General features: G+C 37.6%; 1 protein-coding gene across 1 annotated transcript in view; it reads left to right on the top strand.

Annotated features, from left to right (window-relative positions):
• Window positions 1-19,861, top strand: part of BANK1 (B cell scaffold protein with ankyrin repeats 1) — a gene marked incomplete at both ends in the record, with an annotated part of 155,873 nt that overhangs the window by 47,505 nt on the left and 88,507 nt on the right. Inside the window, 2 exons of the mRNA XM_082483055.1 lie at window positions 270-412; window positions 7,456-7,576. Of these exons, the coding sequence (XP_082339181.1) occupies window positions 270-412; window positions 7,456-7,576 (264 nt within the window). The remainder of the gene's footprint in view (window positions 1-269; window positions 413-7,455; window positions 7,577-19,861) is intronic.

The following is a 19,861-nucleotide window of genomic DNA, read 5'->3' as shown; positions in this document are numbered from 1 at the left end:
CTGTTTTCATCTCCTTTCTAACGTGAAGCAATCCAATACCTTTGTTTTATACAGATTTATAGATATGCTTTTTAGTGCATCTTTTTAATGTTAGACTGAAAGACCTGAATAAAAAACTGACTATACTGAATCATCTGTGAAATGCACATCCAGTTTATCAACTTTATCCATTTTCTGTGATATTTTCCTGTTCTTTTACTCATTCCCTGAGACCTCTGGTCTGGGATTGTAAAATATTTTCAGCTACTGTCTGATTTGTGTTTTATAAGATTTTCCTGCTGGCCCTGTATATGTAAATGTCTACTGTGGGGGAGTCATTAAGACCACAGCACAGATCGAGTACTATACTGCAGTAGAGGAGATTGAGCACATTTTTAAGAAACTGACTGACCCAATAGCTTTCACTTGTCAGGTAAGTTGACTTCTTCATATTTAATTAAAAAAAATAGAATATAAGTGCCAATATGAGCTAAGAGATAATACACTGTGTTGTAAAGACTTCTTTTGATTGCACTGTAATGAATAATGGCTCAATAATAGGCTCAGGATTACAGAGGCCTATCTTTGAGATGTCTAGTTGCAAGCCAGTCAGGCAAGTGAAAATACATTTTCTTTTTTTTGTTTGTTTTTGTTGAGAGAGTGATATAAATATCCTTTGTTCTGTATATGCCCAATGGACAACATCCTGTATTACAGAGGATGAAAATAATACGAAACAATAGTGATGTCCCTCTCTGTTGAAAGTGTTCTTTTTAATAAGTTTTAAAAACAACAGAAGCAAGTAATCTTAAGTCGCATTGTATTTGGAGGATTATTATTCATTCACAAGCAAACGGGATTTTTCTGGCATAGCTTGTATGGAAGACAGTAGGTTGCTATTCATATAGAGTCCATTTACAGCTGCTGAATTATCATTCATGTGGTTTGCTGGTTGCCATGCAGATTCTTTGCATATATTTGGAAGAATTCGAGTTTTGAGCTGAGTTTCAAATCATCACAGCAGGCTGCAGTGCTCTGCAGCATGTCCTTTGCCAATGGCACATACAAAATAATAAGAAAAGAAAGCATCTATTAAGAAAGGATGTAATCTCAAGTATCATTTGTTGAATGGTAGGTAGCCCAAGCAGACTTGTCACGATGTCTATATTGTAATTGCAAAGCCAGAACAAAAATAATAGTCTTGTGTTTCCAGTGCAGACAGTCTCATTTTCCTGTGACAAATCTACCTTATCTACCACCTAAGGCATTACACTCATAACGAAAGGATTAATAAAAAATGATGTATTGCATTATTAGTGTTCTATTAAGAATGGGAGTAGATTCCCTCCAAGTACAAGTCATTTCTGTTCTAAGACAACAAGAAAAATAGTGCAACTCTAAATACAAGAGCATTCTTAAAATCCTTCATTCTTTAGTCTGTATTTTGAAGGACATCAAAGTAAGCTTCTAACAGGTTTCATTTAAATTTCGTGCATAAAAAAATGTGTCATAATGATTAAAAAAATTATGATTAACAATGTAACCTGGATACCTACAACACACCTGATACTTCAATTGGAGAATTATTTGTGTTATTCAAGAGTTTGACCATTCATTTAACCAGCATGAGTAACATTTGGTAAGACACATGCAATTCAAATTATATTCAAATGCAAAAATAATTCTGTGCAGAGGAGTAGTGCACACCAGGAAATACAGCTGTAGTGTTATGACTATCAGGGATGTTTAACAATTTCCTCACCTTTACTTATCTGGATAATAAGCAAGGGTTTAAATGAGGAGACCCTGTGTGCCTGCTCTTAATTTTATTGTTTTGGCAACTGAAAAATTAATGTCAAGAAAACTTTTGTAATCAGGTAAGTTTTATAATCCACACAATATCGTGGCTGCTCTGTAGGAAAGTATACTAATCATAGAATCATAGAATTAGTGAGGTTGGAAGGGTCATCAAGTCCAACTGTTAACCTACCCTGATAAAAACACCACCACTTCTAAACCATGTCCCTAAGCACCTCATCTACCCTTTTCTTAAACACCTCCAGGGATGGTGAATCCACCACCTCTCTGGGCAGCCTATTCCAATGTTTAATAACCCTTTCAGTGAAAAAATGCTTCCTAATATCCAGTCTAAACCTGCCCTGACATAACTTGAACCCTTGAACTAATGGTAATTCTTTTCTAAGTGTACCTACATGTTGAAAGATTTGTCATTATACTTAGTGCTGGGCCATGGAGTGAGGTATGCCAGCTAGGTAGTTAAACTATTTCCACAAAGCTAGGTAGTTAAACTATTTCCACAAATTTTTAAAATACTTCAAGCTCATGTAAACCTGATTTAATGGCAATAAGATGTATCGTAAAGATGCAATTTACAGAACATGATTTAACTTAATCTTTAAAAATATGTTCACACAAGGAAAAGCAAAATAGACTTGATACTAATTAGAATTCCCATCAAGTAGCAGGAGTAGTAATAACTTTTATTTAACCAGGATAATTAAAACCTTTGAGACTATCAGCTTGTTTGCAAAAGTATCCTGGGGCAACAGTGGTTTATCTGTGCAAAGTAACAATCAAACACAATGGAAAACAAAATTAAAATAAAATAGAAAAGCTTACAGCAATTAATAATCAAAGCTCTGTGGTTCAAAGAAAAGTTCAAGATTTTCACAAATGCTTGCAATCTGAGAAGTATCTCCTTATTAAAGTTCTGTGATGAAAGAAGTTGCTACAGTAATGCATACCAAAGACACGATGCTTTGGTAAAATGCTTTAATTGCATTGTATATTGTATTGCCAACCCTTCCAGCTACTTTGAGATACTGTCATCATGGAGATTATTGTCCCACTCTCCGTTTTGTGCCCAAATAAAGCCAAACAGATAAACAAATCTGCCCAACAAATAGGGTTATAGCTCTACATTCCTTTTACTGATGATAAAGTCAGTTCATATATCTTATTGGGAGACCAGCAAAGTATGGTACTGCTGCACTTACAGATTCCTCTTTTTGGAGAGGAATTTAACACTAACCATATTTTAGATTAAATGTATTCTGAGATTTTTATAAATCATGTTTATGGATGAAATTCTTTGCCACATCTGATAGATTGTAATTTTCTATATTCCAAATTTGTCTGAATTTAAAAAGCATTTACCAACATTAGCAAGACATTTTACAATCACAGAACCATAGAACGGTTAGAGTTGGAAGGGACCCTAAAGATCACCTAGTTCCAACCCCCCTGCCATGGACAGGGACACCTTCCTCTACTCCAGGTTGCTCAAAGCCCCATTTAACCTGGACTTGAACACTTGCAGGGACGGGCCCTCCTCAACTTCTCTGGGCAACCTGTTCCAGTGCCTCACCACCCTCGGAGTAAGGAATTTCTTCTTAATATCTAATCCAAATCTACCCTCTTTCAGTTTAAAACTGTTCTGCTTCATTCTATCCCTACAGTCCCTGATAGAGTCCCTCTCCAGCTTTCCTGTAGGCCCCCTTTAGGTACTTGAAGGCTGCTATAAGGTCTCCCTTGAGTCTTCACTTCTCCAGGCTGAACAACCCCAACTCTCTCAGCCTGTCCTCATAGGAGAGGTGCTCCACCCCTCTGATCATCTTTGTGGCCCTCCTCTGGACTCACTCCAACAGGTCCATGTCCTTTTTATGTTGGCGGCCCCAGAGCTGGATGCGGTTCTCCAGCTGGGGTCTCACGAAAGCAGAGTAGAAAGGCAGAATCACCTCCCTTGACCTGCTGGCCACATTTCTTTTCATGCAGCCCAGGATGCGGTTGGCTTTCTGGGTTGCAGGTGCACATTGCTAGCTCATGTCCAGCTTCACATCAACCAACACCCCCGAGTCCTTCTCCTCAGGGCTGCTGCTCTCAAGCCGTTCTCCGCCCAGCCTGTATTTGTGATTGGGATTGCCCCAAACCACATGCAGGACCTTGCACTTGGTCTTGTTGAACTTCATGAGGTTTGCACAGGCCCACTTCTCAAGCCTGTCAAGGTTCCTCTGGATGGCATCCCTTCCCTCCAGCATGTCAACTGCACCACGCAGCTTTGTGTCATCTGCAAACTGGCTGAGGATTCATTCAATCCCACTGCCCATGTTGCTGACAAAGATGTTAAAACAGCACCAGTCCCAGTACTGACCCCGGAGACACACCACTTGTATCTGGTCTCCGCTTGGACATGGAGCTGTTGACCGCAACTCTTTGACTGCAGCCATCCAGCCAGTTCCTTATCCACTGAGTGGTCCATCCATCAAATCCATGTCTCTCCAATTTAAAGAAAAGGATGTTGTGTGGAACAGTGTCAAATGCTTTGCACAAGTCCAGGTAGATGATGTCAGTTGCTCTTCCCTTTTCCACCAGTGCTGTAAAGAAGGCAACCAGATTGTCCCATGGACTTGTGTACCTTCAGATACCTTAGAAGGTCTCAAACCTGGTGTTCTCCTACAGTGGGTGGTACCTCATCCTCCCAGTCCCTGCCTTTGCCTTCTGTGACTTGGGTGGTGAGGTTAGAGCCCTTCCCAGTGAGGACTGAGGCAAAGAAGTTGTTGAGTATCTCAGCCTTCTCCATGTCCTGGGTGACCAGGTCTCCTGTTTCCTTCCTGAGAGGGCCTATGTTTTCCCTAGTCTTCCTTTTGTCACTGACATACTTATAGAAGCTTCTCTTGCTGCCCTTGATGTCCCTGGCCAGATTTAATTATATCTGGGCTTTAGCTTTCCTAACCTGATCCCTGGCTGCTTGTACAATTTCTCTGTATTCCTCCCAGGCTGCCTGTCCTTGTTTCTGCCCTCTGTAGGCTTCCTTTTTCTGTTTGAGACTGTCCAGGAGCTCCTTGTTCATCCATGCAGGCCTCCTGGCGTTTTTGCCTGACTTCCTCTTTGTCGGTATGCATCACTCCTGAGCTTGGAGGAGGTGGTCCTTGAATATTAGTCAGCTTTATTGGGCCCCTCTTCCTTCCAGGGCTTTATCCCACTGTACTTGAGCAAGCAGATCCCTGAAGAGGCTGAAGTCTGCTCTCCTGAAGTCCAGGGTAGCGATCTTACTGTGCGTCCTCTGTGCTGCCCTAAGGATCTTGAACTCCACCATCTCATGGTCACTGCAGCCAAGACTGCCCTTGACCTTCACATTCCCCTCCTTCTTGGTGAGAACAAGATCCAGCATGGCAACTCTCCTCGTTGGCTCCTCTGTCACTTGGAGAAGCAACCAAAGCAATTTGAAGCAACCAAATAAATATTTAAAATGTAAGGAAATAAAGAGAGTAAAAAATGAAATGTTTCTTTGCATAAGTTTTGAAAGAGAAAAACCTGAAAATTTATAGTAAAGTAGGAAGAGTTGGGATTATAATAGCTGAATCACAATGCTGAACGAACTTGCTACCAGAATATATGAGGGTAAGGTTGACTAAAATCCATGATATTTTTTGCTCTCTCACTTTCATATAATTCTGCATTAAAGAAACTCTCTTAGGGAGTTTGTGTTCTCGCAGTAACCAGGTTTACAGACTGATTTTATAATTCATAATTAAAATTTTTCATATTTGAATTTTACTTTCCATCAAGTTCTCATTTCAGCATTATGCTGGATTTACACGCTGTATTTTTCTCTCAGACTTTCTACCAAATGCATCTATTGATTCAGTTACTTAGTTTTGCAGTTTCCTGGTACAGATTTCTTAGGTTTAAAAAAAAATTGAAACTAATGTCATATCCTTATTACTTCAATCGATAGGTTCATGTTAGTTTGAGTGACTTAGAATATCTAGAGAGATTCAGGAAGTCTTTATGACAAACTTTGGTTGAATAATACTGCTATGATTCTGAGAGATTTGGTATCTTGAAGGATGTTTTATCATAGTCATCAAACAGGATTCCAGTTACAGTGTATATTGAAAAAGAAGAATGAAAATAAACTGCTGCCTTTTCTATGAAAGCTTGTAAGAAATAGCTATATGACTTATGTGGTGATATTATGTATGTGCCTTTACCTGATCCCCAGAGATACTTCCTTTGAAACTGTTTTTAATATTTCAATCTTCTAAGCCATGTCAGCAGCTGTTATTTTAAAATGTTTTTTTCTTTTCCTCTAAGTATGAAGTCTCTATATATTCTATCACTGGCTAAAATTGTCAGAAATGCCTAAGTGATTTTTAAGCCTGGCCCATTCTCTTTGGCAGAAGTAATCTAAATATTGAATTGCATATAAAGTAGTATCTGATATGTAAGAACTACTGAAGAAGTTCATCTTTATGTAAATGTAACCATGTTAGTACTGCTAAAGCCAGTGAGAAATATGTTAATTTACTGGCTGTGTATGCTGTGTTTCAGTGGCACACATTTTCAGGGCTTTGTTAGCATTTATTAAAGAATATAGGTCATCTCACTCACAAAAGTAGCAAAATATGTGCTTGGTCTTTTCCTTTTTCGAAGATGTTTTTGGAAGCCCAGGTGTGATGGTCAGCACTTGGGGCTTCTTTGTTCTTCACAGCTGTGTCCTGTTGCTCTGAAAAGTGGGTGAGGGAATGGAGATAGTGACTACAGCTGGGCAGGTGGTACTGAGCAAGGACAAACTGCTGGTGATGAGCTCTGGGGCAGGGAGAAGTACTTGCAGAAGGACCAGGATTGAAGGGTGGAGCAGCTGGCTGTGTTTCAGAGAGCATGGGAATAATTGCCTACAAACTCACCAGCTTAATTCTGAGCAGCTCTTGAAAAGAAGAACATACCTGCAAGGACACAGGAGAAAGTAGTACTTTTACTTCTCTTGTGTCATGTTTTAAATGTTTATGCAAATAAAATGTGGGCTTTCTCAAACTTCTGACTGGCTCAGTGTTCCCTTGCAGTGTGCTTAACTTTAAATACAGTTCTACTTCTGTTGGCTTTGGTGAAGCTTCAGCATGGACTTAAGGTATGTAGTGTTGGTGGCGTTTCTTAGGAAGATTTCTTGGGCCTATAGAGACTTGTGTAGGGTGTGTCAAAATATGTAAATGCAGTATACTTAGAGTCTGTGAGTGCTCAGGAGCAGGAATGGGCTGTAGAGTAAAAGTCTCTAAACTGAATTCCTTCTTGAGGGAGATGACCTTTATGTTGGTATGGAGTTTGATAGTGCAGAGTGGTCTTCTTGCCAGTTCTGTTTCACTGTTATTTCTATTAGTATCTTCACATAAGTACTGGAACAGGACCTCCTGTACGTAAGATAAGACATTACTGTAGACTTCTTTTGTTACAAATAACTAAACTAGATTTTCCTACTGTGTCTTTGTTTAGAGTAGCAGAACAAAACTACTCGTTATGATTTAGTTAACAAGATAGCTTGTTAAATCATTGGTTGAGCCTTCAGATTTGTAGATAAATAATTTGATTCACCAGCACTCTGAGGGTAAAGATAAAAATACATATGCAACAAATGCACTATTTTTTCTTTTTTTTTTCTTTTTTTTTTTTTTTAAACAGGCTTTTAAATTTTCTTCTGTTGAGAAGCTGGACAGTGTCCTGACTTCGTTATTGAAAAGTGAAATATCTACTTATAAATTCAGCCCATTCCAAAATGAAGAAGAGCATCATCAACAAGCTAGTGAGTCGCTGCTTCTATGCATTGATTTTTATTACTGATACTATGGTTATTACTTATAAATGTTAATAAGACAATCTTTAAATATTTAAAACCACTAGTGAAATGCAGCTATCCACACAAAGACGACATAACCAGGAAAAATGGGGAAAAGAATTCTGTAAATCATTAGTTCATGACTCAGTATTATGTATTTATACTTGTCTGGATGTTTGATCAGCTTTGAATCAACTGCAAATTGACAGCTTTACAGCTGAGCAAATTTATACTTACAATGAAAATGGGCAATAAAAGACATGAGGGTATGCCTGTACGTTATATATTTTTTTACTAATTGCTCTTCTGCCTTACAACTTAAACTTCACTTTCTCAAAGTTTGGTGACATAAAAAGAAAATTGGAAAGATTCCCTACCTGAAGAGATATTCTTTGTCTGAAGAGAATAGATGGCTTTTGAACTTAGAGCAGCACTAAACTTCTCCATTCATTTTTGTACCTATGCACTTAATAGTTTCCGTTACTTCTAGCCAAAAGGTAGTTATATTATTTTTAATTAAAAAAAAAAAGGCATCCCATGGACTTAAAATAGTATTTGTCTATAAAGTAGACATATTATTTGCATAATTCTGTAATGTATCAACAAAAGCTACTGTTCAGTACCAAATGGAGGGTCCTGGTTGAATTCATTAACCACTAATTAAGGATTCAAATTAGTTTGCAATAAACCAAGAGTGTGATTATTTAGTTTGTGTCTTGAAAGGATCATTCTGATGTTATTTCAGCTTTTTATTAGACCTCAGCTTTTCTAAGAAACTTTTGGGGAAAAACAAAAGCCAAGAAAATGTGTTTCCCTTCTGAAATACTATAGAAAGAAGTGTTTGAGTTATTGGCTGAGTCCTGTTTTGTGTACCTGGTCTATGGTTTTGAGAAAATAAACTCACTACATCCAAGTAAAACATAACGCTTACTTCTAGTAACCAAACATAGCAAGCTTTGAAGGTAGCTCTATCATGCTTCCTTTCAGTTTCAGTAAGGTTTCTTTGGTTATGGAATTCACCCCTGTACTAAATAAACATGATTCTACTTGTGTTCTAAAAATGAGCTTAAATGTGAGTCTAGGTTAGTGGAAGCAAACAAGTAGGGTGTACAGGGAGGCAACTGTCCTTGACGTTTTCCTGTGCAAGACTGCAGGGTGGGGTTGTATAGGACACATTAGAGAGTCATTCCTAATGTGAAATGTTTTTTCTGATGATCAAAAGATTTTTCTGCTTCTCTAGTAAACATTTAGATTTGGGCACATTTTTGAATATTGAGAATAATGCTTACCAACCTGCAATTCCTCCCCAAAAGGCCTGTGTGTTCAAGAGCAAATTGACTGCTTGTGAACTTGAGCCTAGTGGTGACCTTAAAATTAACTGGTTTGATATCTGGTGCAACAGGAAAGTACTAGGTTAGATGCCTAGATTATTCCTGGAAAAAAAGATGTGGTTGCAGAGCTGGAAGCACTCAGAATGTGGGAGGCCTAGGCTCTGATCCCCCTTCTGCCTGAAAGGTATGTAAACCCACATCTTTGACTCCCTGTAAGAGCATCCCAAACAGGTGTTAGATGTATCAGGTCTAATAGAAGACTAATGTCTCCTCAGTCAGCCATTTTTATCGCATTTTACTCCAAGCACCATTTTTTTCTTCCAAAGAGAAAATGTCAAAGAATGAAAACTAATTAAATACTTCCAGGAAGGATATGAAGCTATTGCACCAGAAGTTCTATAGCACTGAGATTAATTTTTCTTGCATTTCTGAACAGGCAGATGAATCAGCCCTAATTTCATAATTTCTGTATGTGCTGCTTTTCCCTAGTGGTCAAAATAAGCTAATTTATGCCAGAAATCCAGTTGTCTGTTTTCAGGGGGAACACACACACACTTTGCATTGAGACATACTTGGTTGAAATAGAGGCATGTCAATAAGTCAGAATACGGTTGCACTTTTAACTTCTCAGTGTATGGAATTCTATAGGATTCCTGTCCACATCCCAACTTTGCTTCTAAAGGCTTCAAATCCTATTGGACTCAATAAAGAGAGCCACTGGTTAGACTTGATATCAAATGCTTAGTTCATAAAGCTTTGAATATGTAATTTATTTCCAAAAGCTGGAGTGAGGGTTTTTGTGCATCTAGCATCTAATGGATTGTACTTAATCTTCTGGCTTTCCAGGCTGGGTGTAATAGCTCTAGCTTGGTAATAATACCTTTACCCAAAGGTAGATGCACTCCTTGGAAGCTAGATCGTTTCAGAGTAAAGATGCACTTCTTTCAACCTAAACAGTAAAAAAAGTTTAAATCTCTTTAAACATTATCCTTTGGAGACTGTTTCATGACTCCAGTCATTGGCATGACTACAGGAGGACAGTCTTGCAGCATGAGGCATAGATAAGAGAAACCTTTCTCTGTGTGTTTTTACCTTGAGGTTTTAATTTAATTTTACAGCTAGCACATCAGGGTACAGCTGATAAATTGCTGTACTTGAGACTTCTCAATATGAACTCAAAGTGAACAAATAATGAAGAACTCATTAATTTTATTGGATAACTAATGATTTGCATGGTTTGACTTCACACAAGGTGTACAGCTGCATGATTAAAAATTTAGGAGTGTTAAACTAAATATAAAATCTAATAGGAAAAATGCATGTGATGTAATTAAAGAAAAATGCAATGTGATGCTTGCCTATATTAACAATGGTTTAGATCAAGGCATCACCAGGTGCATGTTTGCCTACATAATTTTTCAAGAGCCGCTCCCCTCCCCAGAATGGTTGTTTAACAACTTTTTAGTATGATGAATGCAGTACTTGTTGAGAGGTCGGTGTCTAGGCTGGCAAAGTCAAGATAGATGGCAAAGGTGCGAAAGGTCAACTCTGATACCATCTTCCTTTCGGTGCATCTATTACAAATGTCTGAATAATCCTCTCAGCTAGCACTTCTTTGTTTGGCTCACTCTTCAATGAGTACTTTCAGATTGCCTAATTTAAGGCAGTCTTATAACTGTCTTTATTTTGTATGCAGAGTCACCACCAGAAATGCAGTTTCATCATTCTAGGTGATAAGAACAAAAGGATGTACGTTATATTACTATAGCTCTCACTGTGTGTTTTCTGTCATGTACATACATGGCCATATTTATAGTATTTTTTTCTTGTATACCCTTTACGTGCCTATAAATAAGATATGCTTAGGGCAAAGCCATCCATTGTTATTTCCCTGGGGTAGACTCAACTAGAATATTTTCAGTATTCCTATTTCTTTTAAATAGTAATAAAAAAAAAAAAAAGGGCAAGATGTCCTGAAAAACTTACTATGTTACCATAATATCTAACAGAACAACTTTACCTGCTTAAGATAGGTGTATCATTAGATATAATGATTTCTGATAGGGGAAGTTTTTCAAGAGATGCCATGGATCACAAATACGTATTTTGGAAATTTGAATCCCTTGCTGTCTAAGCAAGGAGAATTGTTTGAGTGGCACATCAGACTTTGAAGTTTCTTGCAATATGAAAACCTAGAGCTATAACCCTGCAAGCACTTTAACATGTATGAACTATTCTTTCTCTATGGGATCTCACTTGGACTACATGCAGGAAGGGAATTCTATCTCTGCCTAAATGGAGGCAATGATGATGCTGTATCTTTACTTGTTTTATGACCTCCTCTTAAGTTTGTCAGTATTATTCAAAATAAATTGATTTATAAAAGGCAGCAATTGGAAGTGGTAAAAGTAGAAATTTGTGCTGATTTTTTACAAACAATGGTTTCAAATTATAGCCATTGGAATGTATTTTACCATGCATAAGATGAGTTTCAGTTGCTTGCTTTTGATGAAGTATCCTATTGTAATAGTTATTGTAGTAACCAAAAGTAAATCGGGAATCTCTGCCAGAAAAATATTGTTGGAACTGCTGTATATGTAAAAGCATGTCAGAAATAAAGTGCACACTTCAGACCTGAACTGTGCCTTTTTTTCTTTTAATTGCTTTTTTTGTTGTTGCTGTATGATAGGTTTTATGTAGCTCTACAGAAGATAAAGTATCTGAACTTTGTCAAGATATATTTAGGATTATGCATGGATATTACCTCCTCGAAGTATAGAAGAACTAAGAGACAGACTTTTATTCAGCTTATCAAGGGGAAGAATGTTTTAGTAATGAGTGATATTTATGTAGATTATTCTGGAGTCTCTGAAGGGGAATACTGGAAGCCCAATCAAATGAGAAAGCTGAACACAAACTGAATAGGAGGCACTGGAAAAATATTGTGTTTAACAGCATTAACTGAAAGACAGAGCCAATGCATGTCTGGGATTTTTTAGTGGTGGTGTCCTCCATTCGTTGTGGAAGCATGTAACTAAAGCTGGAGGTACTGTCCTGAATATTGTATGTTCTGTACCAAACTGCTGTCATGGTACCTTGTATGTATATTATTCCTTTGTATCCTGGTAGTAGAATCCAGGCTAACACTAACAAATCCAAACTCATATTTCAAAACCTTTCTTGAGCTTGGGAAACTCTGATTCTGCTCTTGAATCCTCAGGTTTGGGAATTATTGGTGCATTGACTCCTGTCCAAGAGATGGCAATTTACTTGAGGAAAACCTGTTTCTTTCTCCACTATTAATGAGTTTTCCTTTTTTTTACAAGTTGTCTGTTAATATTGCTCTGATTAAACTCAAACATCGAGGATTATGTAAAGTCATGAATTTACTCTTTTTGTAGAAAATACTGCATTTTGTCAGTTAATGCTGCTAGCAACATAACAAGTCCTATCCCGATTTCTCTAATTATGTCTTTCAAGCTGAAAAGTCTATCCCAAAAGAAGAATTAGAGTCTGGGTTTTCAGCTGCTAGTAAAACAATGGGAGAAAAGATAGACTGGGCAAGAAGAAACAGATGGGACTTTAAGTATGTCTTTGGTTTAATTGATATTGACACTGTAGAAGTCATTTTAAGTGTCTATTTAAATTGCTAAAAAAAAAAAAAAGTCATGTCCTGTATCAATAATTTGGGAGGTAAAAGAAGGATGTAATTTCTTCTGCAGAAATATCACTATAGGCTGTTCTGTTTGCTTACTGCAATTTTATGAAAATTCCCACAGGCTAAGACAGTACTACAATACAGTAATATTAGATTTTATGCTCTGTTTTATAGCTGAGGTGTTCCAGAATGCTCTGCAGAGTAGAGAAGGGATTATGACAGGACAAAACATACGAAACAGCAGTTCCCTCTTAAACTTGTGTACATCAACTAAAACTTTGATTAAAAGCAAGCACTGACCTCAAAGGTAGTTGCAAGGAGAAGCCACCTTAATGTACTTAAAAATATGCCACTTGGGCACTTTCTCTTAAACCTTTCCTTCCTGCTTACGATTGCCAACTAACTAGTTCTTAGTGTAGTTGCCAAAGAGCAGTAGCTTTTTTCTGTTAAAGTTCTTCATTAAAGCACTGCTACTGAGTAAAAGCTGTTCACTTCTAGTTACACTAATAACTACTGCTTTTGTTCAGTTCTGTATATTTAGCTGAAATGTACCAGTTGTTCCAGTTTCACAGCTGATAAAAGTTCCAGCAATTTTCCCCAATTCAGTGTGACAAACTTGCAAGTTCAAGAATGGTATTTTCTGCCCAAAGCATGTGTGCTTTCAAATAATTACAGCATCTTGCTACTGTGTATGATACAAAACTTCAGTTAAAGCAGTTAAACACACTATGGTGGAAATGTCTTTACAGTAGAACATCTAATTTGTCTTAAGAGCTCACTGAATTTTGTGAATTGGCAATTAAATGAAGTATTATAGTTTAAAAAAAATAATCAATACAAATAGATCCTGCAGTGGGTTGTTCTTACTTGGTTATTTTGACAATGGTACCCTTAGTTGTCATTGACTTTTGCTGTAGAACCTGTAGGAAAGAGATAACAACTTCACCTTGGTTAGGTGACTTGGGAGGGATTTAAAATGTTGGTAGTGCCTCTTTTCAGAATGAGGGCAGAAAGAAAGAAGACCAGTAGGCTTCAATTGTCTCTTTTGACATCATCAACCTTACTATATTTTTAGTTAATTAAATATGCATTTAGGGCAGGAATTTCTGAGAGGTCAAGTCCAACAACATCTTTTCCCCTCACTGCATGGGCAGCAAAGCCATTAGCTCATACAGGGCAGAGAATGACTACTGGTACAACAGTTGCATACAGAAACAGGCGCTGAAGTGTTGCTGAGATTGCTGAAGGAACAGCAGCAATCAGAACTGTTGGCATAGCATCTACCAAGAGAGAGATCATACCAGGGTGGTTTCAAGGAGTTCAATAGTTCAGAGATTGACTTGGAAAGTTTGGCCCATTGAAGGTGGCTTCCTACTTTGTGTAAGTGCAAGGGGCTGCCAGTTGTGTAGCCTGAAAAGGCTTTGCAAATCAAAGTGTTAAAAGCTGTCTTAAATTGGTAGAGCTCAGTATGGTCATCTGATGGTCCTCACAATACCTTTTTGCCTTGTGTCACAACTTGATGGCACTGGGCTTCTGTTTTGTGGGCAGAAGAAATTAAGTCTGTCCATTTGAACCACTGTCCATTTGAACATCTGCTCTACTGGGCAACTGATCCTACACAACACTGAAACAAGATGTGGAGGTCCTCCCTTTCTGAGAGTAAGGCTGGTGGTGCTGTAGTGACTGAAGGTGACATGAAACTAGTGCCTGTGGATTGAAGACTTGCTTATTTTCTATATTTTATCAGTATACCACCATATATCGATACCTGGAAAAGATGTATTTACGAGGTGTTTAGTGGGTGGAGGGGCAAGGTGGCAAGTCAGGGGCTTCCTAATCCTGGCTGGTGACCTACATAACTGAAGGAAAAATAGTGCATATCTGTCTATCTTGAACCGGAAGATGTGCTTATGGTCCAAAAGTGCTGTGATAATGAAATGAAATGGAATCTCAAAGCCGAAGATCAATAGATGAAGCTGCATTAACTGCTTTCCTCACAAGTTTCTGGTATTTGTGTGGCTCCCTCTTTCCACACCACGTGGTATCTGTGGGAGCAGTTGGTACAGTTTGGTGTCTGAAACTGTTCATGGCTGACTGGAATGCAGAAGGAGTGGTTGTCATGACTGTAAGCTTTCTTCCTCCTACATTGTTCGTTGCTGAATCACTAACTCTGCAGCGCAACTGGATCAATCTCATGCCTGGCATTAATTTTTCGAGGGGAAGGGAAAAGAAGTCTGAACAGAGCTTTCTCTGCTTGTAATCCCAACCTTGTTAGTACCCAGCCTAGGCTGGAGGTGGGATATTATCATGCCCAAAAGAAAGGAGCTGAAGCCCAAAGTAAGGTACTGGGAATAGTGGGATGTGGTGCAATGATGTTTGGATTCCTTAAAGAAAGAGTCTTCCCAGATGGTTTCTTGAGTTAGAAGCCTGTATTTTTTTGTCAACAGAAAAGAGTTTTCAGTTGTTCATTTGGGGGTAGGGACACCTGGTTAAGGAGAGCACAATGGTGAGTTTTGCTAACTGGAATCCCCAGCTTAGGGTGGTAGGACTTGTGTGACAGAGGTCAGCTATTGTCTGATAGCTCCTTGCTTTTAATGCATCTGTGCAATAGGAAGCCCCAGAAGCCATGTGTGTGCTCATCTGATGTGCATTTTTTTTCTGAAAAGTGTCCACGTAACCACCTTACTGCATAAGGCCTGCGTATCTCAAATCTCTTTGCACAAGAAAATAGGTCTTTGGGTTCTGCTCATTTTTGAGCAGCATAGGAGAACCAAGAGGTTCAGTAGTGGCTGAAAGGAAGGACTTGAAACTTTTGAATCTGGCTGTATATTGTGTTTTATGATCATGTCCACTAGCTGACAGTGCTACTGCAGGTTATGTTGTGTGGCCTGGCAAAAATCCAGTGTTTTTTTCAAAATGTATTTTGCTAAATCTTTGATGTGAGTAAGGGTGCGTTCATACAGTTATGTTACTAAAAAGGAACTGCGTTAAATTTCATGGAAGGCTCATGGCTAAAAAAATCCAGTCATAGAAAACACAAACTACATATTTAGCAATACAAAATATTTCAGGCAGCAAATTTTGCTCAGTATTACTTGTAATAACAGTACACCAATAATGGTATAAATGTGATGATTCTTTTTTTCCCCTGAGCATTCAATTCCTATTAAAATTTCCATTTTACGATCATTTTTTTGTACTACTAAAAGACTTTTAAGGGTCAGTTATTCATTTGTTTAAAAATAATAAAGCCGTATTTATTACAGAAATGGATTTCACCATAGTATTTAAATTTTTCTGTAATAATAGGTGTTGCGGAGAAAGCTCTTGAATTGAAATTACGAGATAGGTTACGATAATTTTGTAATCCCAATGCAATTTATGTTACTTAGCATCTCTCGACTTAGGGTCCTTTGGTGACACTCTTATCTGTTGCACCTGTTCTAAGCATGCAGTGGAAATTCATACTGTGAAAGTAAGTCATTTGAATTACTTTGTCAACAGAAGTTTCCCTTTTATGCATGTTTTTGAAGTGGATGCTGTGAGAAGATAGAAAAGATAAAATTATTTGTAATGATTGTCAGTAATTTACGTCCTGAGCAAGATTTGTATTCTGAAATTAACACTTCAGTAATTAAGTTCGGTTTTTAGACTTAACGCACTCCCAAAAAAATAACATAATCCGAGTAGCTTCTTTGTTCAGAGATGTAATAGTGGTGCTAGCATTGATTTTTACCATTCTCCGTGACTGGCTGAGGTATTTCATTTATTGATGATGTAGTCTACTGTAATGTTCGAAGTATGTAAGAGCAGCAGTCCTGCTTGAATATCAAACCTAGCTAGGGAGGAGTTGAGTGATGACCAGAAGAAACACCTCAAATGCAAAGGAGCTGAAGGGATTTTGGAGTTGGTTCTGGGATACCTCTGTTTTGTGTTGCTTTGAAAACTCAGATATAAGGCTAGAACAGGCTTATGAATACCACTGACTCTTTTTATATTGACGAAGAAATAGTAGCACCCAGTCCATTAGAAATACAGACTTGTTTCCCCTGTTGGATTTGTAACTAATTGTTTCAGATTTCATTAACATGGAGTGGAAATACTTTTAGAGCATGTTATTAATACTTAAGACTATATTTGACCTTGACTATATTTGAATCTGCTAACAGGATGCAGATTATTGATTAGAGTTCGTGTAATTTGCTCTTCTTTAAAATTACTGCCCAACACCTATCTCATTGCTGGACATCTCAAAAAAAAAAAAAAAAAAAAAAAAAGCAAAAGACGTGCATTAAGATATGCAATTTGACAATGATTTGTGGATGTTTTTTGAAATATTAGCTTGGTCTTGGGCGCTTTTTTATTTTGTTTAAGAGAATCTTGTGTAATGTGTAAAAGTACACTTAGCTTTGATTCTGTTGTCCCAGCCTTAAAATTAGTTGCATGCATTTTTACTGCTTATGTGCCAGCTCCTTAAGTTGGTTTATATTTCTCTCTATCTGGGGGGGGGGTGTTAGTTTTTCCCTGCAGTTAGCAAAGTGTAGACAAAAATAAGAATTCAAATGGCTTCTGGGGTAACATTTATAGTCCTTCTAATTACAGAATTAAGTCCAGTTTGTGGAACTTCAATTAAAACATTGAGCAATATGGAGTAAAGAAGTTGTATGACACTTACTTCTGTCAAAAACATTAGCTGTTATACAATTTTAAGGTTTCCTATTTTAACTCAAAGAATTTTAAAGCACACTGAAAATACAAAGAAATATAAGCTAAAGCACATACCCTTGTCAACAGAAGCTCAGCCAGCCAAAGCTTCTAAAATAAGTGACTTGATTTACACAGTTGCTGTGTATTTACGGTTTCTTAGTTGGATTTTTGGTTGCCTAGTAGAAATAAAATTCAGGTAACACCCAGTTTATTTAAAAATCCAGTTCAGGTTGTTAATGTGACTTTTGACTAAAATGAAGCCCACTTAAATACCTTGTGTCAAGACAATATTGGAGTGGGATAGTGGTGGAATATTCTTTGTCCAAAATGCAGTCAAGAATTGTCCTAACAATTTTTCTGGTTGATCAGCATGTAAGAGAATTACAGAAGGAATCATAACTACTACAAAGTCTTTCTTCCAGCACACAAAAGACTGAAAATGCGCTGGCTAGTCTGTGGACAACTGATGACTGGGATAGAGAGAACTCAAGAAAGCTAGAAGAAACTGTGTAGATTCCCAAGCTGTAGTCCTGGTTGAGACATATGGAAAGAGACTGTATGGAATTGCAGGAGTCATGAAGTTATAGCAAAAATGGGCAGATTGAGCACAAATAAATTACCAGGACTAACTAGTATTCATTAAGAGCTCTGAGGAAATTTAAAAGTAAAATAGCTGGATTTCTAACAGCAGTGGTAAAATAGCTGGATTTCTAACAGCAGTGGTAAAATAGCTGGATTTCTAACAGCAGTGGTAAAATAGCTGGATTTCTAACAGCAGTGTGCAAATTTTCAGTTCTGTAGTACTAGAGGATGTAACTGTGATGCCAAAACCTGATTGTGTCTGGGGACCTTGAGAACTAGAACCAAGATAATGTGTTGTCTCTACCAGACAAATTAACAGCAATTGTAACAAAATAAATTTTCTGTAATGTGAAGTCTAGCTTTATAGATTTCTTGTAGTTTTTGTAAGAGTCAACAAACCTGATCAAGTCAGTAATTGATTGGGCATGGATGAATAACTGGCCAAAACCAGTAGGCAGACAGTTGGAAAAAACTTATGCTGATGATACAAAGTATTCAGGGTAGTAAGGAAGAGGGCTAATTGGGGAAAGGCCTTATGAGGTTTAGTAATTATGCAGTAAAATGTCAGATGATATTCATTGTAGGTAGAGATGAAGTGATACAAGTGGAAAAAGCAGTCCTATGTAGTCATACAGAATGAGAGGCTTTGAGTAGGCTCTTAGCACTGAGGAATAAGACCACACGGTTTCGTGATAACATCAACTTGTTGCTAGGCAGCGAATCAAAAAGCAAATGAAATACTAGGAATTATTAGAAAAGGAATAGAGAACAAAACAGGACATAATTATGACAACGAATAAATTACATGGTTCACCCACAGGTTGAGTATCATGTGCAGCTTTTTTCCTGTCATCTCAAAATAGTTAAATTAAAGCTGGAGAAGGTTCAGAAAAGAGCAGTGGGAGTGATAGAGCTGATTCTTTATATGGCACAATTAAGTAGACTGGAGCTCTTCAAGAAAGAATTTCTGGGAATGAGTAAATCACTAGAAGTGCAGAGAGGGCAGACAGGGATGGAGAATAAGATGAATTAGGGAGTATCAATTGAACCTAGCAGGAGCCAGGTTCAAAGCAAACTAGAGGAAACACTTCTTCATGCATTGAGCAGTAAAGATACTGCCAAAAGACCCTGAGGGTGCAAGAAGTTGGTGGTGCCTAGGGCAGGCTGGATGCATACTTGGAAAAGAGATACATTGCGTGCTGATACATAGACAAATTACTACATAACAAATCACAAGTGATTAGAGATGGACTAGATGATCTCTAGAGGTCCCTTCCAACTCTGAAACTCCGTGATTCCGTGAAAGTAGAGTATGAAAGCAGAGGGAAGTATTGTTTATGCTTGATGTCTCTTCTTTTCCTTTTATTTTTCTGTATGTAACTTGTGGCCACTCTTAGAGTTAGAATGGAGGACTATGCTGAAAGGATAAACTGACTTCAGTTTAGCTTTGTCTCAGTTTTCCAAGATGAAAAATAAAGTCTGTGATAGAAATAAATGTCATACTCTTTCAGATTAAAAAAAAAAAGTTACCTGATACATTCATCTTTAAATTCTCTGATTTTTCATTACAGGGATAAGCAAATTTTTGCAAGTCTCTAGTAGTCATGTGACTTTTCAGAAACATCTTTTAACATGAAAACATAGCACCATAACCCTCTAAAAATGTTCTATTCAAATGTCTTATATTAAAAATATTCCTAAATCATTCTCATACAACTAAGCAAAAGCATGTCTTGGCTGTAGAGTTTTCTTTTGCTTGCAAGAAGACTTATTTCTCAATAGAAGTTAAGTGCTCTAAAATCCCTCTGTCACAAAAAAAAACAAGATTTCCCAGTTATGCTAAAATTTGAATGTGAATTGTAAAACTGTTAGTTGGAGGAGTTGTTCTTTGGATGCCACTTCTGTATTGGCAGTTTGATAACTGTGTTTCCGTAGCACTAATTAAAGGACTTTTGTAAATGAAGGTGGAAGGTG

The sequence above is a fragment of the Vanellus vanellus genome (genome assembly GCF_965231255.1).
Source record: "Vanellus vanellus genome assembly, chromosome: 4".
NCBI lineage: Eukaryota > Metazoa > Chordata > Aves > Charadriiformes > Charadriidae > Vanellus > Vanellus vanellus.
This window is presented reverse-complemented; position numbering and strand designations above follow the sequence as displayed.